The sequence below is a fragment of the Crocuta crocuta genome, unplaced genomic scaffold (genome assembly GCF_008692635.1).
Source record: "Crocuta crocuta isolate KB4526 unplaced genomic scaffold, BGI_CrCroc_1.0 scaffold19, whole genome shotgun sequence".
NCBI lineage: Eukaryota > Metazoa > Chordata > Mammalia > Carnivora > Hyaenidae > Crocuta > Crocuta crocuta.
In genome coordinates this window covers 3,169,004-3,193,359 of record NW_027551565.1, presented here as the reverse complement: position 1 = coordinate 3,193,359, position 24,356 = coordinate 3,169,004, and the positions used below count along the sequence as shown (strand labels likewise).

Sequence of the window (24,356 nt, the reverse complement as noted above, 5' to 3'; positions counted from 1 at the left end):
CCTTCAAGATTTAGCCTCTTCTTTCTCTTCCAGGATCTTCTTCCACCATTGCTCCACAGAGATGTAGGATTCTGCCTTTGTCTTTCAGATTCCCTGGTGACTCAAGTTCTTTCACATTTTCCTGCATGCTGTTCCCTCTGCCTGGCACCCTCTTCCCCATTATTCCACCTGTCTCATTCTTATTCATCCTACAAGGCTGCTTAAACATTGTCCTTCTGGCAAACTTACTGTTACACCATCTGATTTAAATGCTCCTTTCTCTGCTCATAGCACCCTGAGCATATGTTAGACGCTCTATTATATCTATATAGCACCCTTTTACAATTGCTGGCTTCCTGCCTTCTTTTGAGTCTTTAAGACCAAGAACTCATTGAAAATATGGAGCTCTGTCTTATTCATTCTTTATTGTCTAGCAGATGCCTGCAATATACCATAAAGCTAAGAAATGATTTTTGAATAAAAATAAACAAAATGACCGTTGCATAAAATTAATTTTCTAGAATTTAGTGACCTTTAAGATTTTAATATTTGGTCTTCTTATTTATTAACCATGAGGTTAAAATGCTGTTATAGTGGAAGGCACCTGCTGCATAGCAGGTTTAGTTTACAGTACCTGCTACGTGGAAGAATCCCAAGTACTGAATTCTGATGGATCTCTTCTACCCTGATTGCTACTAGATTTAGTGAAGTTGATGAAGTCATTTTGCCATTATTTCCCAAAATGTGAAGTTGGATGTTGAAAAGACGTGCCACCTTGGAGGACCCTTTGATAACTTGACAGTGCTTCAAGTTTGGAAATACTTAGAAAAGCACTTCACATTAAAAGTTGCTATTCTTGTTTAGCACATTTTAAAAGTTTAGTCTTTTTCTTTTCTTTCGTAGACCTTGTTTACACCAGGGTTTCTCAACCTTGGCATTACTGACATTTTGGACCAGATAGTCCCTAGTCATGGGGAACCGTCTTGTGTATTGTAAGACGGTTAGCAGTGTCAGTAGTACTCTCTCCCTCCCCCGTATTGTGACTGCCAAAAATGTCTTCAGACATTGACAAATATCTGTTTGGGAAGGGTGCCACACAGTCTCCCCTCTCCCTGTTGAGAAGCACTGCTTCATGTTTAGCTACATTAGACACTAAGGCTTTTAATAAACAGATGGATTGTTTACTTATTTTTAAAAATTTATTTAGTTTGAGAGAGAAAGAGAGAGAGAGAGAGAATCTTAAGCAGGCTTGCGTTGTCTGTGCAGAGCCCAATGCAGGGCTCAAACCCATGAACCGTGAGACCATGACCTGAGCCAAAATCAAGAGTCAGACATTTAACCAACTGTGCCCCAAACAGATTGATAATTTAAAAATTCATTGTTAGAACGCCTTGATGTGTTGCATAGACAATCTCTTGCTCACTTGTTGTTCTTTTTCTCTCTAACATTCTGGAATAAAACCCATGTGCTTACAAGAGCACACAGATTATAGCAAGATAACCCACTCTAGTCACAAAAGGTTCATCTTCTGATATTGCCTTTGGCGTCCAGTTTTACTAATGAGCAAAGGATGTAGTTTCAGGAAGTCATAGCCCCACTGTGGAGCATGTGCTTTTGTCAGACCAGCCCAGAAAGAAATTGTTTTTCTCTACATAGATGTATTAGCCGATTTAAATATTGTCTTAGGTACTCTGGAAAATAGATATTCCCTATTACTTCAGAAGATATGTGATGGAAAAGTAGAAGAAAACCCCAACAAGCTAATTTTGAAATAATTTATTACTCTGAAGCAAAAAAGTGTTAAGAAGAGTAAGATCAGCAGTCAGTCCTTGTTGCCTTTCTGCCTTGGCCACCGACTCCCCAGGCTGTCCTTGTAATCAGTCTACTTAGGTTTCAAATACTCTGTGCAGAACCTGAGGGCTTGTGGGGAGTGAATGTTTGACATTTTTTCCTTTCTGAAAGTAAAGACTAGTATATAATTTTATACAAATGATTTCAAAATGCTTGGCATAGGATGCTATAAATCACAAAACTCCATTATGATATTTTGTTCTCAACAGTGATTTTCAAGCTGGGGGCTGATAATATATTTTTTAGAGTAAATGTCTGCCTATAATGACACACTGTGGTCTCTTGTATGTTTATAGGCTTTTTTTTTGAAAATTGAATTTATTTAAGTTTTCATACTGAAGTTTATTTTTTTGAGTATAGTTGACACACAATGTTACATTAATTTCAGGTGTACAACATGGTGATCTGACAAGTTTTTACATTATGCTATGCTGCTGTGCTCACCACAAGCGTAGCTACCAGCCGTCACCATACAGCATTATTACAGTATCATGGACGGTGTTCCTTATACTGTGACTTTTATTCCCATGATGTATTCATTTCATAGCTGGGAGTGTGCATCTCCCACTCCCCTTTACTCATGTTGCCCAGCCCCTCATCCCCCTCCTCTCTGGCTATCATCACTTTGTCCTCTGTATTTACAGGCCTGATTCTGCTTCTTGTTTGTTTATTCATTTGTGTTTGTTTCCCCATAGATTTCATATATGAGTGAAATCATATGGAATTTGTCTTTCTCAGTCTTATTTCACTTAGCATAATACCCTTTAGGTCCATCCATGTTATTGCAGATGGTACAACCTCATCCTTTGTTATGTCTGTGTAATATTCCATTGCATGTATATGTGTGTGTGCACGCGCACATACATACAATGGAATGTTACGCAGGTGGTGTATATATACCACATCTTCCTGATCCATCTATCAGTGGACACTTAGGTTGCTTCCATATATTGGCTATTGTAAATAATGCTACCATAACATATAGGTGTGTGTGTTTTTAAATTAATGATTAGGGGCTCTTGGGGGGTGAATATCAGCAGTGGAAGTAGTGGATCATATGGTATTTCTATTTTTAATTTTTTGAAGAATCTTCATACTGTTTTCCACAGTGGCTGCACCACTTTACATTCCTAGCAACAGCAAGCACCTCTACACCAATACTTGTTATTTCTTGTGTTTTTGATTTTAGCCATTCTGATAGGTGTAAGGTGATATCTTACGTGGTTTTGATGCGCATTTTCCTGATGATGAGTGATGTTGAGCATCTTTTTATGTGTTTGTTGGACATCTTATATCTTTTTGGAAAAATGTCTATATAGGTCCTTTGCCTATTTTTTAATTGGATTATTTTTGGGGAGGGGTCGGTGTTGAGTTGTATGAGTGCTTTTTATATTTTGGATATTAACCCCTTTTTGGATATATCATTTGCAAATATCTTCTATTTAGTAGGATGTCTTTTTGTTTTGTTTGCTGATGGTTTCTTTCACATGGAAAAGCTTTTTATTTTGATGTAGTCCCAATTGTTTATTTTTGCTTTATTTCCCTTGCCTTAGGAGACCTAGCTAGAAAAATGTTGATATAGGTGACAGGTAATGGTAGAAAAATTGCTGTCTGTGTTCTCTTTTAGGATTTTTGTGGTCTGAAGTCTCACATTTATATCGTTAATCCATTTTGAGTTTGTTTTTGAGTGTAGTCTAAGAAAGTGGTCCAGTTGCATTCTTTTGTGTATTGCTGTTCAGTTTTTCTAAGCACTATTTATTGAAGAGACTGTCTTTTCTCCTTTAGATTTTTAATAGATCAGACAAAATTACATTATAGGAGTTTTCTTTATTTAGGGGTATCTCTTAAAATTTTCTCTTTTTTTCTTTTAAAAGAGATATAATGCATATACCTTTTTCAAATTGCAAAACATTAAGTGAAGGCATCCCATGTGGTGGGTATTCTGTTCAGCCATCATGCCTGGCAAAATGTATTTGGCCAGAGGAGTTTCTTTAAAAATGCACTTTTCATCTTTCTCATTTTAGTCATTACTGCTTTCACAGGTACTGTCGTTAGGGTTGTAAGAGCATAGTGAATCTAGAGTGATTTTCAAACACCCCTGTGAGTTGCCTGTACTTGATGCCTTTAGAATATGTTGCTATCCCCTTAGGTTTCCGGTCATACTGTCCATCGAGAATCACTGCAGTGTCCAGCAGCAGAGGAAGATTGCTCAGTACCTGAAAGGAATATTTGGAGACAAACTGGACCTGTCATCTGTAGACACAGGAGACACCAAACAGCTTCCAAGCCCTCAGAGTTTGAAAGGCAAAATCTTAGTGAAGGTAATTACCTCCAGAAATGCAATAAAAGGCATTGATGACCAAATAAGCCTTCCCTCCCTTAAGGACTAAAAACTGGTTTATCAAGAGAATTATAGAGTCAATCCATGAAGGGTCGCCTAAATTTGTGTGTGGTCTTGTTTCAATTTATTAATAGTTATACCTTCAGAAAAACGTGATATTAACTAACCACATATTCTGGGATGTTTTTGTGAAGTGAAACTATCAGTACTATAAGCCAAATATTTAATATTTGATTTCATATTTGATCTGTAATAGTTTACACTGGCCAGAAGTATGTGTATTGGAGCAACAGAAGGCTCCTTCTGTCCATAACTGAAAGCATTTCTTTCAGATTCTTCTTTCCCATTTCAAGCTCTAATAACTGTCTGTCAAAAAAAAAAAAAAAAAAAGAAAGAAAGAAAGAAAGAAAAGGAAAAAGAAAAAACGAACAACAGTCTTTACGGTTGATCAGCCTTGGTTATGTAAGTGAGAAGAGCTCACTTCACAGCGGAGCACAGTCACAGACATAATGCCCCACAGGACTCATGTGTGTATGTGAAGGAGGAGAAGGTGAAGAGAATGACATTTTATGAACAGATTTTCTGAGGGAGGAAATTTACTACCTGCAATGAATGTTATTAATACAAAGAATAGCCAGAAAAACAGTTACTTGAAATCTCACAGGCTGACTTTGTGATTTTATTTAATTCCAGTTAATTTTATGTGTTTGGACTAACTCCACCTTGGATAGTTGTATTATTTTGATACCAAAAATCTAAGGAAGAGCAGCAGGGTAGTAATATTCAAATTGGGTCATATTTTACATAATGGAAATGTGTACCCCAAACCCCAAATATCACAAAGGAGGCAAAGGAATGTCAAACAATGTAATTTCCTAGGAATCCTTTAATAAGGTCTCTAACAGAGGTCAGCAAATAGGAAAGATGTGAAATATTCATCTTTGGAATAGGTCAAAATCCATCCTCTATCAGTTAAATGAAAATTATAGACTGAATTCATCAAAGAGGTATGGTCGGGCATTTGTATGTATGAAAGCATTTTGAATAAAAGCTCCAAATAACGTAAGAGATAACATTAAGGTAAATTTTCCTGAAATCTCGCTAAAGCACTCTTGTGGTAAAAACTGATTGCTGGGTTAGAAAGCTAAATATCACCTTAGTAGCCTTGTAAATGTTTCCATGTTTCCTATAGTCTTTAGCAAGCAGTCAGAAGGTTAAACGCAGAGCAAGTCCATTTGATTGAAATACTTCCCTTTTGGACAGTGGAATTTAAGGTAGATATTTGATATGAACCGGGTCTCTTCTGCACAATCCGGCTTTGGGTCATTTGTCATAGAATGGGCACCAGGATGCACCAGAAGTAGCCGATCTGGGCACTCAGTGGGAGCAGTGGCAGCAGTGTGGACTGTGAGCATTTTAAGGCATCTAAAGTTCATTTGCTAGTAGCAATGTTCTTCAGACTTTAAGGAGATCTCCTAGATCTATGGACCAATACATTTCCATTTGAAGCAAAAATAAAGGAATGGGTTTTCCTGTGTTCCTTTAGCATCAGAGCAATCTTTGAACCAAATGGCACCATTTTAGTGGCTACTTAACACTTTAGAGATTGACAAGTTGTTTATTATTGATTATAATATACATACTTTCTAAATATATATATACATACATATATACATACATATAAATACATAGATACACACACACATACACACGTATCTCCTATAAAGTAAACAAAAGTTTGCTTTTGAACAAAAGTAGTAACAAACTTAATAATTTTCCATAGATTCTTATTGCTGAAAGAAACTGTAACTATTGAGTCTAAGCTTCTTTTTACAGATGTGAATCACAGAGTCATTACCACTTTCCTTGGGTCGTATAGCTTGGAGCTGAGTGATAGCTATCATTCCAGTCTCTAGTGATATTTCTATGTATCAGGGACCAATTAATCTCATTCTTGATAACTACTGCATGAAATAATATATAGATCAGAAAGAGATCCCCAAAAAACCAGCTGTGCATTCTTTGTACCTACTGGACCACAGCCAAGTTCCTTAAGTCACGTTAAAGTTCTGCCTTAATTTATTCTATAATTTTCCCTAGGTGTAACTGTTGATAAGAAGCATCAAGAAACAATGTTTTGTTGCATTACTTTTCTTCCTATGTGCCTGGATAAATTATCCTTTGAGAAACAGAAATGTGGAAGAGTTGGTAAAAAATATGGCCCTCGTGTCTTTTAATTCCATTTTAATTGGATGGAAAATTGGGGTACCTATGGATGCTCTGAGCAGTCAGCTTTGTCTTTGTTCCCTCACCTGCCTCCACACTTAAATGAAGGCGAAGAAAAGCTTGGTGTGGCTGCCCTACCTGCTCTTCAGTGCTTGCCCATCATGGTCACACTTTTGTTTCCATCTTGTGGTATCAGAACTGTTTATATCATTTAAGGATTGTTACTCCTTACTTGCAGATGTTACTTCTCATATTTGCTAGCTCTGTTCTGCTGAACATGTAAAAAATATGTTGGCTTTGCTCTATTTCAAAGAGGTAATTGCTATCGTTACATTTCAGATCTCTTGTGCACAGATCCATTTTGGCTATCTGTCATTGTACCCAAAAGAAAGTTGACTCTGAATAAGTAGTTGGTGGTGAATAAATGAAGGAGGGGATTAACTTGATGTGTATACATTTCTGAACAGGTCTGGTCACCACTAAGTTGAGTGACTTATCTCTGTTGCTGCTATATTCACATAGCTACTCTATAGTGCCCTCTAAAATAAAGAAAAATAAATTCATTTTATAGAAGTCTTCTGTACCAGAAAAGACTTAAATCAATATATGGACATAAATGCTTTAATTTTGAGCTCTTTTGTTATTAATGATACAGAGGAAGTGAAAAAATGTTCTGCCATATTTACTTAGAATTATGTGTGTGTATATCTATGTATCTATATCTATCTCTACAAATGTTTGTGTGAAAAAGAAAGGAGAAGAGTTTAGTTTTCACTTTGCAGATAGCACATACAAATAAGGAGTGTAATCTATATCAGTACAAAGGGAAATTAAATCTCACCCTCTCAGTCCTATAAATGACCCTCTATAAGTTGAAGAACATGTTTAAGTATCCAAACCCCAAGACTTTAGAGTCTTAATATGGATTCGTTTTCATTGTGTAAATGATTTAGTCAGCTTTGAAACTATCACTGTGCTAAGGACCCAAGGTCAACAGCTCTGGGTATCAGGGAAGGTATAGAAAAATGGGGACGGAGAGTTCTCTGAAAACCTGGCTATGGCGGTGGTCCTGTGCGTAGAGGAGGTGGGTGAGGAAAACATCCAGCACGCTGAAGACAACCAATAGTGGTGTGGCAAGTAGGAGAATGAGAAGTTACTGGGGTTTGTGTTTAGAGAAGATCAGCCTGGATAGCAGTCTGGGATGTTTAGAAGTTTATCATTATTTTTGGCTGTGAAGCATAAGAACATCTTTCCATGTCTAAGGAACTCCCCCCATCCCTATGTTGTTGTTGTTGTTGTTGTTTTAAGTTAATTTATTTATTTTGAGAGAGACAGAGACAGTGCGTAAGCAGAGGAGGGGCAGGCAGAGAGGGAAAGAGAATCCCAAGCAGGCTCCACGCTACCAGCTTAGAGCCTGAAGTGGGGCTCAGACCCACAAAACTGTGAAATCATGACCTGAGCTGAGACCAAGAGTTGGATGCTTAACTGATTGAGCCAGCTGGCTGCCTGCCCCCCAATCCCCATCTCTGTAGTTTAAGGAATCCCTACCTAGTGGCTGAACATGCTAGACATTTGCTTTTGCAGCCTCTCCAAGCTAAGGTGTCGGCACGTGCTCTAGATGCTACCAAGTGAACCTGCCTCAAACGTCAGACAACCACACTGTTTTCATTTTTAAATTGGGTGTGTTGCTCTATTTCAGGGCAAGAAGTTGCCTTATCACCTCGGGGATGATGCAGAGGAAGGGGAAGTTTCTGATGAAGACAGCGCAGATGAAATTGAAGATGAGTGCAAATTCAAGCTCCATTATGTAAGTTACAGACTTAGTTATAATGTTTACTCTCAGCGTGTTGCAGTAGAAACTACTGCTGCCTTGGAATCCTCACACATATGGTGACTCTGGTGTAAAAGGGATATTTGTTGAACGTTACTTAGTTTTGGGGGAAACACGCTCAGATGCTTATTGAGTCAAGGATTTTTGTGTCTTACAGTTGGAAGGAGTGTTCGTGATTAACCCTTTTGACCTTCTCTCTAGGGACAAATCCTCTCCTATTACAAGTTTGTCAAAACTCAAATTGCTGTTGGAAATGTCACGGTCTTTGCTGAACGAAACTGGCTTTAGCATTATCGCCTCAGCCTCTTGCTGGCAGCCCACTATGCTCCTTGTCACGGGTGGCTTACAGAACCCAATGGAATGTGGTCTGCTCCTCTAGGATTCCCATCCTTGCCCTGAGAAGATTCTTTGGATCAGTGGATTTCCAAGCTCTTCCAGAAATAGGACTCATGGCTAAATCTTTAATTTGCCACATCTAGGATAAAATAGCATAGGGTAGTTTACTGTCTGAATGGTGCTTCAGACTCCTGTCTGAGATCAAGGAACTGCCTTCATAGAAAAAAATCATTTATTCAGGTAATCTAAAGGAAATGCAAACCCAGAAGGAATGTAGAGCTTAAAGAGATACCCCCTCCCTACCTCCTCATGGGGGGCTAGGATTTCTTGGCCACCTCTCACCTCTACAACTCATATGATTGTCAGGATCACGTGACAGGCTGAGAGTAGCCTCCCCCTGCCCCCCCCACACACATTAGTTTGTTAGAGGGTTTGCAGTTTCATTTTTATGGATAAGTGGTATTCCTCTAAATATCAGGATTATTATTCTTACCTTAAAAAAACAGATAAGTTTTGTACAAAATATTCAAGTTTACAACATTGCCCTGAATTCAGTTATTACATTCTGAAAAACAGTCCGTTCTCTTTGAAATAATAGTAATGAATATGGCTTCCTGCAGTTACCAAAGGGAGTCAGATTATTACCAATGGGGCAGGAGTACAATGACAGCCATTGTCTCAGTAGACACTTTTTTCTTGGCTTTAATGCAGTTTAAAAAGGATGAAGTGGGAAAGATTCAGCTTGAACTGAAAGGAAAAATTACTGTCTGTATTACTCTGTTGCCTTTTATAGTTTATATTAGTGCAGCCATATACACCCAACAGGGCTATGGTCATAGAAAATCAATCTAAATAGATTTACATAAGTGAAAATGGTTAATATGTTAAATAGTTTACTTTTTACTCTTTCAGATATTTACTCTTTTTGTAATTCCTCACATGCAATTATGGATAATGTAGCTCTATTTTTTAAGCTTTATTTTAAAAACCAAATTTTTGTCTCTGATCTTCATTATCTTTGCATCTTTCCCCCCAAAATCTCTTGATTACCACCTTCAGAGTAGTCTCATTTGAAAGCAGAAAACAGGCTTGACTGAAGTATGTAGTTTGGAAATAACTGTTTTTAGTGAAAACGAGTGATGGAAATTTAACTATTATCACAGTGTAGTCATTTATTGCTCTGAGTAAAACCCAACTTGTTCTAGTTTCTAAATCCATCCAGTTATATAATTTTTCTTCTACTATCAGTGAGCTCCTAACTTTTTGTGTGAAGTATCTATAATTATAAAGGAGAGTTTGCTGTAGTTTTATGGAAACAAATCAGTAACTTCACCTGTGAAAATACCCAGCTGATTCCTCCCATCTTCAAAGCCTTCTAGTTGGTTTCTAGGAAGCCATACAGGTAGATAGTTTAGAACATGATTCTGTAAAGATAGATATGATCTTTTATTTGGATTCTTTGATTCTGGCTTTAGTAAAAGCAAAGAGCAACTAAATTGTGAAGTTTTACAGGTATCTCTTTGCTAGACTCTAGGAGAGAAAATACTTAAAGGAACCAATATTCCAGTGGAAATATATAAGGTTTTTACTCCACTTTTTTAAATCCCTTTTTTCCTATTATTGAGCCCTTCTGAGAAAAGGCAGTGCTGTGTTTAAAGCCAAAGTGTAATTCTGTAATCAGTCAGTTTATAGTCTTAATGTCTGCACAGGGTTCAGATGCCTTATTTGAGTGTTGAATGTAAATTGCCCGATCACATTTCTACAAAAGAGGATGTACTGTGAATAGCTGATGTGAAACCAATAATTACCTTAGAGGAATTCTTAACCTCAGTTTTAAGTTAACAGCATGTGGTTAGATTTACAAATTATATCTGAATTATTGCAATAAATAAACACTTTAACTTAGCATTTATGAATACCAGATCACTGACTCTCATGAGACTTATACAAGACCCATTAGTGTGTTCAACACTAATTTTTTATTGAGCATCGCTTTTTGGAAATGCAGTCATCATGTTGGAGGTGTTGGGCACATATCTGTGAACAAAACACACAGAAATCTTTGCCTTCATGAAGTTTACACATTACTGGGGAAGAGGAGCATAAGTAAGAAATAAAACAAATAAGTAACCTATATAAGGTACTAGGTGGTGATAAGTGCTAAAGGGAAAAAAAGGTAGGGAAAAGTATAGAAAGTGCCTGTGTGTGTGTGTGTGCATGCACATATGTCGGCATGCACGTGCGGACATGTGTGTGGCAGTGTGTGTGTGTGTGTGCATGTATGTGTGTATGTGGGTGTAGGCATGTGCATGTATCCTATGTGAAGAGTCTATTGAAGTTTTAGAGGTTGGTGAGGAATGGTCTCAAAGAGAAGATAGCATATGAGCAAACACCTGGAAGTAGTGAAGAGTTAGCTGTGCTGATATCTGGGGAAGAATGTTCCAGGCAGAGGGAACAGCAAATGCAAAGTCCACAAGCAGGACTTGAGGTTCCCCCATATTACCTGGTGTTAGAAGCAGAGTGGGAGGCAGGACCTTCACACAGGTCTTCTTATTCTTCCTGGTCTATGGTTACTTCTAACTAAGGGATTCAAACCACACCAACATTTTTTTTTGCTCGTTCAATAAATCTTTCAGTTATTGAATTAATTGAACGCTTAAAGCTTCTGACTGATATGTTTTGTGGCTTTTGCCACAGACAAAATCCTGATATATTTTGTGGTTTCACCCACAGACAAAATCTGGCCCATGGTATATAAGCCCTATGGAAAAGTCAGTGTGTTCAGTGACTCAAGAATCACACAGCTCAAAATACACAGGGGACAGTTTCCTTTCAACCACAGTACATTTATCTAACAGATTTGATTCAATGAGTCCAACTCCCCATTATTCATCTTTACAGGATCCTCTAACGTCAATGTGACTTACTTTCTACCCCTATATTTCAACTTCAATGGTATTTTTCTTGTTCGCTGAGTTATTCACTATCTTTTTTCTTGTGCTCTGTGAATCTATATTCAGCCAGCCTCTTAGGCACAAATATTAGCTGTCTTACACATGAAGCTCAGCCCATAAATACTAAGCCTTCCAGCAAGTTTTAAACCAGCCCTCGTATGGTAACAAGTAACAACTTCTTCACACTCTGTAAAGAACTCAGAACAGTTCCTGGCATGTGATTTGTGCTCAATAAACATTAGATATTGTTCATAATAAGAATAGCAGTAGCACAGTTATTGCTAATGTAAGTCTTGAGCTTGACCTTGAACAGAGGGTGCTCTAAGAGAGCTAAAGGAGCAGGGAAGAGACAGAGGATAACAGTAAATGCACACACTTGGATGGCTGAGAAGCAGCTGTTCTTCAGCCCAAGACCTTCAGATACCAGGCTTGGAAAGCTCTGAGGCCCTTACAAAGGGTGACTAATACATTATCCTTCCTGTCTCCAAATTTTAGCCTGGGGACAGGGAAAGAAGCATTTGGGGATGGTGAGATATGCCGTGTTTTGTTTGAAAGTAAAAGTCCTCAGCTTTGACTGCACATTGGAATGACAGGGGAGCTTTCAAAAATCCCAGTGCCCAGGCCCTAGCCCCGAGATTCGCATGTAGTTGGTCTGGGGTGGGGCCTGGGATTTGGGAACACTCCCTGGTGGTTCTGGTGGGCAGCAGAAGTGGAGCACCTCTGTTTGAGAGGGTGCCTCTTTAAAGGGCTTCCCTGCCAACCCAGTTCCTCCCCTTTTGTGCTGTTTCCCAGCCTGGGGTAGTAGCTGTGGTTCTGGCTCTCTACTTTTCCAGTCCTTCAATTTTGCACTGGAGAATAAACAAGAATGTGTTATTTATTTTTGGTAGATATTCCTAGATCTGATTTACCTTTCAGGAACAGGAATTAGGAACCCTGTTTCTTCTCTGGTGGAAACTACTCCCAACCATCTTAAAGGGCTGCTTCCTGCACCTTCTCCCTCCCCTGACCCCTCCCACGCAGGGGACTGCAGCATCCTTCCTCTGCCTCTGGCTCAGGGAACAAAAGAGTGAGATGCATGTAGCTTTCAGCTGTGGTCCCTGCTGCAGCTGCACAGTGGCTGACAGGTCGAGGGGTTAAGTGTCTGTCTCAGCTTTCTTTCAGTAGTGCTCCTGGGTTCTGGGACCGAATGATACCACATTAATGAAACCTCAGCCGTACGTTTATTTGTTCTCCATGGCTATGAATTTTCTTGTGCTGTACATCACAGAGAAGAGAAAGATCAACAGGTAGTAATATCATTCCTTCAGCAACTCCCAGTGTTTAGAGGATGTGAAGTGAATAATTAGAGCCTTTGTATTAAGTCTTTATTAATTCCAGCACTGGTCAGCCAGGCTTTGTATTTTCAACTCTGCTTTGCTGACAGTGAAAGTATCTGGGTATAGCGGCCACAGTTCATCTCCTCACTATCTCTGGCTTCTGCAGCCGTGAGCCAGGGAAGGAGGCTGATATTTATTTGGGGCCTTCTGTATAACCTGGGCATGCTAGGTGCTCTTTCAGCATGCTATGTATGCCTTCACTTTTGGCCCTCCCAACAAATGTGCTCCCTGCCAGGCTCTGGGTCACTTGATCTGATGTGTTGACCTGGAATTCTTTTCCTTCTGAACTTGATAAGTAACACCTACTATTTCCCACAGAGGGATTGTGGCGATATGGTTCCCAGGTGTCCTACAAGAATAACAGCTGTCAAGGGTCATCTGAGTGCCTTAGTTGGTTAAGTGGCAGACTTTTGATTTCGGTTCAGGTCATGATCTCATGGCTCATGGGATTGAGCCCCGAGTTGGGCTCTGCACTGATAGCACAGATCCTCTCCCTTTCTCTCTCTCTACCTGTCCCCTGCTTGCACACATGCTTTCTCTCTCTCAAAATAAAAAACTAAAAAAAAAAAAAAGAATAATGGTTGTCAAAGTATAAGCCTGCTCATGATTAATTGAACTCAAGAATTTATCTTTTTCTGTAACAGTATGAGAGGGATGGCTGCAGCATTATATGGTGAAATAGACACAGAATTTTGAATTGGAAGTCTTAGGTTCATGTCCCAATTCAGCCTTTTCCTAGGCATGTTTTTGGGCAAGTTTTGAATCTTTCTGCCTCTATCTCATGAGTAAAATTTGGCTAACCCTAGTGCTACCTTAAAGGGTGCCAGGCAGCTCAGATAAAGAATCAGTATGTGACTGCATTTTGTGAATCTTAGCACCATATACAGTCTTAGCTGCTTTTGCTATATTCCCTTGTGCTTTTTTCCATGTTCATGTGGTTACTTGTTCTTATTGCTACCGTTGGTTTTCTCTGCACTTTTACCCATGTTGGAGTGCTGTTACTCTACTCTCTGCAACATCATCAATTCTTATTTATCGTAGGAGGCTCACAACCTTGTTCAAGTCATACACCCTGATACCTAAGACCTTATTTGGAAAAGAGTCTTTGTAGATGTTGTTAATTTAGGGCTGTGGAGATGAGGTCATCCTGGAATAACCACGTGGGCCTTAAATATTCAATGATGAGTGTCCTCATAAGAAGAGGAGAAGACACAGCAGAAGCAGGGGACACACAGAAGAAGGCCATGTGAAGAAAAGAGGTTACTTGAGTTATGCTGATAAGGCAAAGAATGCCATGAGCCACCAGAAGTTGGAAAAAGCAAGGGAAGATCAGCTCTGCTGATGCCTCGATTTTACACTTCTGTCTCTTTTTTTAATTTTTAATTTTATTTTAGAGAGAGCATGGCAGGGCAGGGGAGAGGGTCAGAGGGAGGGAAGGTGACAGAGAGAGAGAGAGAGAGAAAGAGAGAGAGAGAGAATCCCAAGTAGGCTCCATGTGTGGTGCAGAGCCCAGCAGTGGGACTCAATCTCACGACCATGAGGTCATGACCTGAGCTGAAATCAAGAGCCACCCGGATACCCCCAAATTTCTGTTGTTTTAAGCTATGAGATTTGTAGTAACTCGTTACAGCAGCCATAGAAGACAACTATACTCATCATTTAAGGGTTGACTCCAATTTCTTCTACTCTTGGAAGTCTTTCCCACCCTCCCAAGGCTGGTTGAGGTGTCCCTCCTCTCTATGCCCATGACACTCCTGACTACTACCATTTGTACCTGCTTGTGTAGTTATCCATTCATGTGTTTGTCTTGTCCATGGCACCAAGGGTTCTGAGACAGCAGAGTTGTGCCTTAGTAATGTTTCTCACCTCGCATGTAATGGCCTGATGGGTTTGTTCTATGCAACATGAATTTTGCTCTCAAAACCTCATCTTTGTTAAATCCCTCCCCAGCACATTGGCCTAGGCTCCTAGTACTGGTAGGAGGAACCAGTGTGTCTGGCTTTTCCTCTTTAGGCCCTGGTCCTTTTTCTGCTCATGCTGCCAGGTTAGTAGTATTGCTAAAGTGCTACTCAGACACGTACCTACCTGGAGACTCTCAGCAACTCCACCCTTCTTGCATCCAAGTGCCTCTACTATCTGGCCCTAACGTACATTTCTAGCTTTATCCGCTAGTACCCTCTTCCACGAACTTGTGTTCTAGGAGGACTAATTTGCCCCTGTGTATACAGAGCACACATCACTAAGATCAGAAGCCTCTGACGTGAAGCCTCTGGAGGATGGGAACGCTCCCCTCTTCCTCACTGTTGCAGAGCCCCAGACATGTCCAGTTCTTCTTGGACGACTTCTTGGTCACTGGGGGAGGGATGCCGTGCTCCTTCTCAGAACTGCTGTCGTACCGGGAGCCTGTGCTTTCATAGGCATCTGTAGCATCTCCTTAGGCACAGGCAGCATGCAGAGCAGCTCTTTCCCATCTTTGCATCTCTCCTTCAGGCCCCAAGGGCCTCCAGTGAAGTAGAGTGCCTTGTTAACTAGATCTATTAAAGACATTTGTGCATGTGATTTTAATACAGGGAAAGTCAGCAACCTACTGTGGTGTAGGCTTACTTTTCCAAATTTCCCTTAGGACATTTATATTGCTTCTCTCTTATAAGATTTTGTGAAAGTGGAAGGCATTACCAGAAAACTGCCTGGTTCTGCAGGGTTTAAATATAATGACCTCTTAGTAACAAATGTGCAAGGAGGACCACTCTTCCTTCCCTGTGGCTGGGGCTGGCCTCCAGAGGTGACTGAAGAATTAAGGACGATTGCTGGGTCTAGAGAGAGGTGAAAGGAGCTGAACAGCCCAGGGCCCCTGGTGTCAGGCAGAGCAAGGGGGCCAAAAAGCCACACTAAGGAAGACTTCAAGGAAATTATGTCCCTTGTTCACCTAAAATTTGCCTAAGTTGTCATCTGGATGTGAATATAGCTTGATTATCCAAAACATTTCTGATCTTAAGGTAATTATAATGATGAATCATAGCACAGGTCAGTAGTGAGTTCCCTTTCATTACACATTGGAATCAGAGATACCAAAGAAATTTTTATCTCAGAATATTTTTTGATTCCAGAGATTTCCATAGCGTTCTTTCTCCTTCAGTGAAGGAAGGGATTTTTTAAAAATAGCATATTTTGGACATCTGGGTGGCTGTGTTGGTTTAGCATCCAACTTCAGCTCAGATCATGATCTCATAGTTTGTGAGTTTGAGCCCCATATCTGGCTCTCTTGCTGTCTGAGGCGCAGAGCCTGCTTCGGATCCTCTGTCCTCTTCTCCCTCTGCCCCTCCCCCTCTCATGCTTGCTCTCTCTCTTCTCTTTCTCTCTCTCAAAAATAAATAAACATTTAAGAAAAAGAGAAAGAGAATGCAATGTAGAGGTGCTTGGGTGGCTCAGTGGTTTAGCATCTGATTCTTGGTTTTGGCTCAGGTCATCATGATCCCAGGGTCGTGAGATTAAGCCCCACATTGGGCTCCACATTGAGTGTCGAGCTTGCTTGAGATTCTCTCTCTTTCCTCTCCACACCTTCCCACCACTTTCCCATGAGAAAAAGGGGGAGGGAGGGAAAGAGAGACAGAGGGAGGGAAGGAAGAGGAAGGAAGAAAGGAAGGAAGGAAGGAAGGAAAGAAAAAGAAAGAAAGGGATAGAGAGTGAGAGAGTAAGCAAGCAATGGTTCATGGTGGGAAGCATTTAGGAAATCTGTGTTTGAATTCTGCCTCAGCTACTTGCTAGCTTTGTAACCTTGAGCAATTTAATTTCTCTAAACATCAGATTTCGTATCTCTGAAATGAAAATGGTAAGATTCTTGGGGGTTGAGTCTAGTCATAATAATCATTATTTTGGGGGGTCAGCATGTGTGTGTGTTTGTGGGGGGAAGAACCAATATAGTATAATGTGCTTAACTTCTTACAGGTAATTGAAAGATAATCAAATTATAGAAGCAGTGGTGGCTTGAACAAAGGGTGTGTTCTAACTGATTCTGTGTTTCTTAAGGGAAATAATTTCCATTGCTTAATTCTTTGCAGAATAATGGGACCACTGAGCATCAGGTGGAGTCTTTCATAAGGAAAAAACTGGAGTCACTGTTAAAAGAATCTCAAATTCGAGACAAAGAAGATCCTGATAGTTTCACAGTGAGGGCACTATTGAAGGCCACACATGAAGGCTTAAATGCACATCTGAAACAGGTACACAGTTCTCTCTTGGACTTGTCCTTTAACAGGAAAAAGAATAGACCTCATACTCTGCTTCTAATCATTTGTCATTCGTGAAATGCTTCTCCAGTTTCTTCCATTTCTATCCTTATATTACTTGAGAAATGAAAATCTCCTATTGCAAAACGATGGGAGAAATTGTTAAAAGTGGATGGGCAGGGGTGGAAATAACTCAAATACTGCTTCATTGGGACCCTCAGAGCAAAGTGCTGTGGCCCTGGACGCATCTTCCCCATGCCTGCTCAGGTGAGGGAAGACCTCGAGCCTACCACATGCTTTACCCTCCGCTACTCCTGTCAGTCATCCTCTGTGCTGCGTTGATCGCACTTCCTTGAGTGTGTCTTCCCTTGTCCATGGCTGGGTCCTGATCTAGGCCAATGTCAACTGTCACCTAGACCTTTCTTGCCCTCCTTCAATCCTAATCTTCACTCTGAAATTAGCATGATGTTTTAAAAATGTAAATCTGATCATGTCACTCTACTATTTAAAATTCTTCAGTGGTTTCCCATTATGACTGAGATAAATTACAAACTCTTTAACCAGGCTTTCAAGGTGTCATTTAATCCTTATCTACGTCTCATGGCTTCTCATTTTCCATGTCACACTGCTTCCCACCATTGTCCCACCAACCACAACTGTCTGTATGCCATGGTCTTCCTCACATTTTGTTCCCTCACACTCTGTTCCCGGAACACTCCATTCCTACATCTGCTCTTGCTAACTCCTACTTAGTCTTTTAAATTCCAGCTTCAGTGTGATGCCCCAAATGAGTCCTGCCTTGACCTGGGATTAGGTTAGTTTTCCCCTTTATATTGTCCAGGGTAGCCTCTTATACCTTCTCTTCTTTTTTTTTTTTTTTTAATTTTTTTTTTAAATTTATTTCTAGGAGAGAGAGAGAGACAGTGTGAGCAGGGGAGGGTCAGAGAGAGAGGGAGTCACAGACTGAAACAGGCTCCAGGCTCTGAGCTGGCAGTCAGCACAGAGCCCGACGCGGGGCCCAAACCCACGAACCGCGAGATCATGACCTAAGCGAAAGTCGGACGCTTAACCGACTAAGCCACCCAGGCACCCCTTATACCTTCTCTTCTAAGTAGATTGTTTGTTTGTTTGTTTGTTTTACACATTTGTAATTATTTGTTCAATATCTGTCTTTCGTGTAGATTATAGATTCCATGGAGACAAGAACTATGTCAGTCCTAATAACCATTGATTTTCTGGCTTATAGTGCCTGGGCCTTAGTACAACTTTCATATTAAGTTGTTGAATGAATGAATGATTTGGGCTTTGGCTGTGATTTTAACTCTACTTTCTAATAGAAATATCAGAAATGGGCAGGGAAGAAGGAGGGTGGGTTTATTATAAGCTATTGCATTTGCAGGGCATTGAGGGCACTTATTCTGGCCTAGAGGAGATCCCTGAGCTCAACTGGCTCGGCCACTAGCTGACTTCCCCGCTAGGGGCGCCCGTCCCTCAGGACTCAGGAATCCTCAGGCAGAGGGAGGACCATAGGGGGTGATCACCCTTGAATCTAAGTGACAACCTAGTGTTGGTGGTTACTCTCTAGAGTTTGTGCTCAGCTCTGGTTGGGCAGCTTAGCTCATGCGCCCACTCCCATCCTATTGTTTCTTCCTGGAGCAATAACTTACCAAGGATATAAGATAATATTGTCTTGTTAAGGCCATGGAGAACTTACTCTTGGAAGTGGTGCCAAGGTCAGCCCCTCTGAAGCTGCATGTTAGAGGAGCAGAATGGAATATCGGGGAGGCAACCAACATGTAAATTACAGCATTACTGCCATTACCATTGATCATACAATTTTGAATTTTATTTAAAATTTCTTATAAATAGCAGTAAGCTTCTCCCCCTCCCCCTCTCCTTCCAGCCACTTAGTTTCAGCCACACAAATGTCTATAAAATCAGGTAGCTTATTTGGTTAGCTCAGCTTGATTCTGCTTCTTGTTCTTACTGAAGTCTCATTACCTAATCTGGGCTAATCACTTCCCCTGATGCTTTTGGAGAAGTTTTTGGTCCATCCTAGATCATTTCAATGGGACAGGCCACAGCAGGTGTTGGAGATTTTGGATAAAACATATTAAACCCATCTTTCTTTTGCTGCTCATGAAGGAAATCCTAATGGTAACTTCCCTATCAGAGAAGATAATAAGAGATCTCAATGTTCCAAGATGTGGTGGAGCAAAACTCATTCCCCTTTTGCTTATTTTTTACTTTCCATTAAATCTGGGTGACTATAAGGATGGGTTAGACTGATAAAGTGGAGCCTGTAACTTTAATAAAGTTGGCTGTAAAGTGTTGAGGTTTTCAACATTGCTGTTTTCAAAACACAGCGTTGGTTCAGTGGACAGGCAAAGACAAGTTGCTGTTGAGAGAAGTACGTCTGTGTTGAATACACATGCATATTGAGATCCAAGGCTGAAGTTATTCTGTGTGGTTCAGGGTAGCATGTCATCCTGGCTTCCTTCTTGCTAGGCTGTCATTCAGCAATGCACCATTGTGTTCTCCTATGCCGTCTTGGCCCAGGAGAGCCCTGAAGTAAAACAAGAATGAAGTGCTCATCCTTCAGCCTAGAAGACCTTAGTAGACACAAGAAAGATGCCTGCCTTCTTTGGAGTTCTTGAATCTACTTCTGTCTTTACATACCAGTGGCAACTGTCTAGATGGCTATAGTTTTTCCCTAACTGGACTTTTCCTGCTCTTTTGCCTTCCCTCACACTCTAAATTCTCATGTATGCCACTACCATAGTGATGTTTCAGAAATGTGCGTCTGATAATGCCATCCTTGTGTCTTAACCCATTCAAAGTTTCCTCCTAGTTTGGAAGATAATGTTTACACTCTAGGATATACCCCATAGATCCTTTCTCAATGCTCTGGTTCCAGCTCCAGTGTACAAGTACACACACCCTACTTCCTTTGTCTCCTAGAAGGTACCATCTTCTTAGCACTTGGCCTTTGTATTTGCTCTTCCCTTGACCACCACACACTTCTTCCTCCTCATCTCACTTAGAAAATGTCTACCAATTGGGGCGCCTGGTTGGCTGTCGATTCCATTATGAGGTCATGATCTCACGGTTCATGAGTTCCAGCCACCCGTTTAGGTTCTGTGTTGATAGTTCAGAGGCTGTTTGGGATTCTCTCTTTCCCTCTCTGCCTCACCCCCACTCACACTCTCCCTCTCTCTCAAAATAAATAAATAAACTTGAAAAAAAAAGACTTTTAATAAAAAAGAAAATGTCTACCCCTCTTCCAGCTTCAGCTTTTGCCTCCTGTCCCCATGGAAGTCCTCCTTGATCCTCAGGTCTGGGTAGGTGGCCTTTCCATGCCACCCTGCCATGCCCTGAACTGCCCCCCATCATAAGTCTTATTACTTATTACACAGTGTTGTGTTCACTTGTCTCCACTATTAGATTTCAAGCCCAGTGAGGACAGAGTCTGTATCTGTTTTACTTGCCATCATCTTCATGTACATGCCAAGTTTCTAGCACAATCTCTGATTCATGGATTCAATAAAAGATGTGGTACTGAATGCTCAGGGAGAGGTCAAGTTGGAGATAGGTATTTGTGTGTATAACCCTTCTAGGGAAAGAGGTGGTGTGAGATGGGAGAAGTTAGTAGAACAAGCCAGAGAGAAGATTTAGAGCTACACAGAACCCCTGTGTTATCACCTACCAGCTTTGTAACTTTGGGCATATTATCCAATTTCACTGTACCTCTTATTTGTAAAATAGGATTTTAACCATACTTATCTCTGAGGGTGGTTGTATATATTAAGTGAGAGTATATGGAATGCAGTTAGCATAATCCTTGGAGGTAGGTGCCTACTAAACAGGATGACCATACACCTCTCAACTTGCATGGGACAGCCCTGCTTCATACCTACTGTCCCAGAGTAATTATTAAAAGTGCCTCAAACACTCTTAAAAGAGTTCTGTTTCAGACAATAAATAACATGGTCCCATGACCGGTAGATGGGCTATTAGAAGCAGAAAGGAACTCGGAGGTTAATTGATCCATTCCTCTCCCATTTCACAGGTAAGAAAACTGAAGTCAAGAGAAAAGGCTTGCCAAAGGACACTTAGCTATTTAGTGTTAGAACTGGGTCTCCTAACTTGGAAAGAGGTGTTACTTTTATGACCATCTCTGGCTACCTTCTTAACTCCAGGGTTTTTGAACACTTAATGATCAGCTTCAATAGATCTCCAAAGTATACATTAACCAGTCAAATGAAATTACCCTGTAATCCCCCTATCCCCGCCCCTCTAGCATGTTCCGAACTGTCTCCCCAACCAATTCTTAATCTTTTCCCCTCCCCACCCCAAATTATATCTTTGATTAGTCTCTATGAATATATGTCAATGTCTCCCTGGCCTTTGGTTTTAAGTAGTTTTGCTCACTCACATTTATTTCATTTATGTGGTTATCTCTGTTTCTTCTCTGTTTAGCCAGAGTCCTAGGATGGGGCCTGCCAATCTGTCCTTATACCATGTCATTAGCTGTGAACCAGCTAATACATGTTTTTAGGGATGACAATTGAAAAAGAGTCTAAACCCTTTTCTCAGGGTGTCCTTTCTTCCCCCTAATGAGGCTTGAGCAAGGAGAAATGAATCCACATGAGGCTACAATACCTCTTCCAAATGCTCACCACAGAGGGAATTAATTTCAATGAACAGATAAGCTCTGCTGTGGTTTACTTAAACAAACAAAAACAATCGTATTACCTAATAGATGTGCTTGGATTTTATTTATTTTTAATGTTTTAAAATTCCAAATAGCAGTATTCAATCAGTGTGATTATTATTTTTTCTCATTCAACAGAATTGGCTCTTAATGACTTGGCCATTTTTCAAAATTAAATCTACTTTTTAACTGGAGATGATTTATCCTCAGGGCATTTCAGAAGAATATATCTTGTGCTATAGAGAGCCTTGTAAACAGCCTCTGGAGGGACCTGCATAGCTGGGCATTACTGAGAGGCCTTTGACACCAGTTTGGGGAAGCTGTTGGCAGTTACTGTCTCCTGGTTGGTGCCCAGACCTCTCCATGCCAGTGTCTCCCTCTCTTGAGGCAGATTCCACAACCTTTGCAGTAGTGAAGGTGTGAAACAGGAAGAAATGAACAAGACCTGTTTGTTCTTCCTAAGGCCAAGGGTACCTCTGCCAATCCACCAAAACTAAGGAAAAACAAAAGGGAGGAAGAGAAATAGTCATATTATGTTTTATTTACTCAGCATCCAGATGTGAAAGAAAATGGAAAGAAATCACATGGACGATCCCTCATGACCAACTTTGGAAAACATAAGGTATGAATTAAGAGCAACAAATGTGCATAATTCAATTAATTTCAAGAGACTAGAAAATAACAGGACAATATCATCACGACTTTGGAATAACTGAAGATTTGTTAAATAGGACTCCAGAAAAGAAAAAGATTAATGAACTACTTTAAAATTTAAGAGCTTCTGTTCATTAAAAGTATCAAAAAGCAAATAGCATGCTGGGTAAGAGTATTTTCAATACATATATTTAACAAAGGACTTGTATCTTGAATATATAAAGAATTCTTACAAATCAATAACAAGATACCATAGTTTTTATTTTGTTTGTTTGTTTTTGTTTTTTAATGGGCCAAAGACTTGAGTTGGCTTTCACAAAAGAAAATTTCCAAATGGCTAATATGGAAAAGGTCCTTACCCTTATCAGTTCTCTGGGAAATGCATATTAAAATGATGATGAGATTTCATGTATATCCAGCACAATAGCAGAAATAAAATGATTGACAGCACTAAGGGTTAGTGGAGATGCTAAGCAAATTGAACTTTATACACTGCCAATGGGAGTGTGAATTTGTGCAACTACCTCACACTGTTTCACAGTATCTACTAACGCTGTATTGTGTACCATGTCTTATCAGTTCCATTGTTGTGTTTCAGCCTCATGACATATACCTAATATTTATAGTGGCATTATTTGTAATTGAATAAACAGGAAGCAGTTCAAATGTTTCCAAACAATAGAATGTATAAAACTTATGATGTATTCACATGAGGGACTATTTTTCAGCAATGAAAATGACACAGTTACAAATATATGCAATAAAATCTTTATAAACATGACATTGAGCAAAGAGGCCAGACCCAATGTAGTACATAAAGTTTGATACCATTTATACAAATTTTAAAAACAGGCAAAAAAGATCAATGAGGTAAAAGTCAGGATAGTAGTTACCTTTGGGGAGAAGGTGATGACTGAATGGGAGAATCAGAAGGCTTTTGGACAAATAATCCTCATTTGGATGGTATCACTTTGTGGAAAGTCATCATGCTGTATACTCAAGATTGTATTTTTCCAAATGTGTGCTATACTTCAATAAAAAGGTAAAACGTGTTATACAAGAAATCAATTATTGAATGTAAACTTTATGCATGCGGTTTCTGTAAGGCTGTTTCTTATACTTTAAAGAATGTTGTATGTGGAGTTTCCTGCTCCATGAATAGGATAATTTATTAAAAGTTTGGACAAGATAGTCCTTATAATAGAAAATTAAAAACAACCAAAATGTTCAGTCCATGATTCATTCACAGAATGAATAATTATACAGCCATTGAAAGATGATCACTCTGGAGTTCAGCATGCAAAACATTGAGTAAAAGAGTAAGGTCAAAAATTGATTATATAGTATGTCAACTTTAATAAGATGTCAAATCTATGTAGAAAGAAAACATAGCCTCATTTATCTAAATATTAGGCCATTGGTGATTCATTACATTTTATATTTAAAAATGAACTTTCAAAAGACAGATCTATTATTGTAATACCTCAAGTTATTGACTATCTGTGGAATTGGAGAATATTTCATTTCTTGATTACCACTACTCATTTGAATTAAAATTATTTTCTAAAGTAAATCTTTTAGGGAATATTTTAGCTTCAATAGAATTAAAATTTATTCTATCTCAAATCATATGAATGAATGTCCACAAGATTATTTATAGACTATTTATATTGAAAGCTAACATTATGTAGCTGACACAGTGACTTTCCACCCATCTCATTCAATCATCACAACAGTAATCCTTTAAAATAGTTGTTATTGACCTGTCCTTTTAAAAAACAACAGGAAGCTGGAGAGGTCAGTCAACTTGCCAGCTTGATGATAGGCCAAGCTGGAAAGTGACATCATCAGATGCTAGGGTTCCCACA

General features: G+C 39.7%; 1 protein-coding gene across 1 annotated transcript in view; it reads left to right on the top strand.

Moving 5' to 3' along the window:
* Positions 1–24,356, top strand: part of PLCH1 (phospholipase C eta 1) — a 204,414-nt gene that overhangs the window by 156,390 nt on the left and 23,668 nt on the right. Inside the window, exons 10-13 of the mRNA XM_077750100.1 lie at positions 3,980–4,151; positions 8,097–8,204; positions 16,953–17,114; positions 22,385–22,456. Coding sequence (XP_077606226.1) covers positions 3,980–4,151; positions 8,097–8,204; positions 16,953–17,114; positions 22,385–22,456 — 514 coding nt within the window. The remainder of the gene's footprint in view (positions 1–3,979; positions 4,152–8,096; positions 8,205–16,952; positions 17,115–22,384; positions 22,457–24,356) is intronic.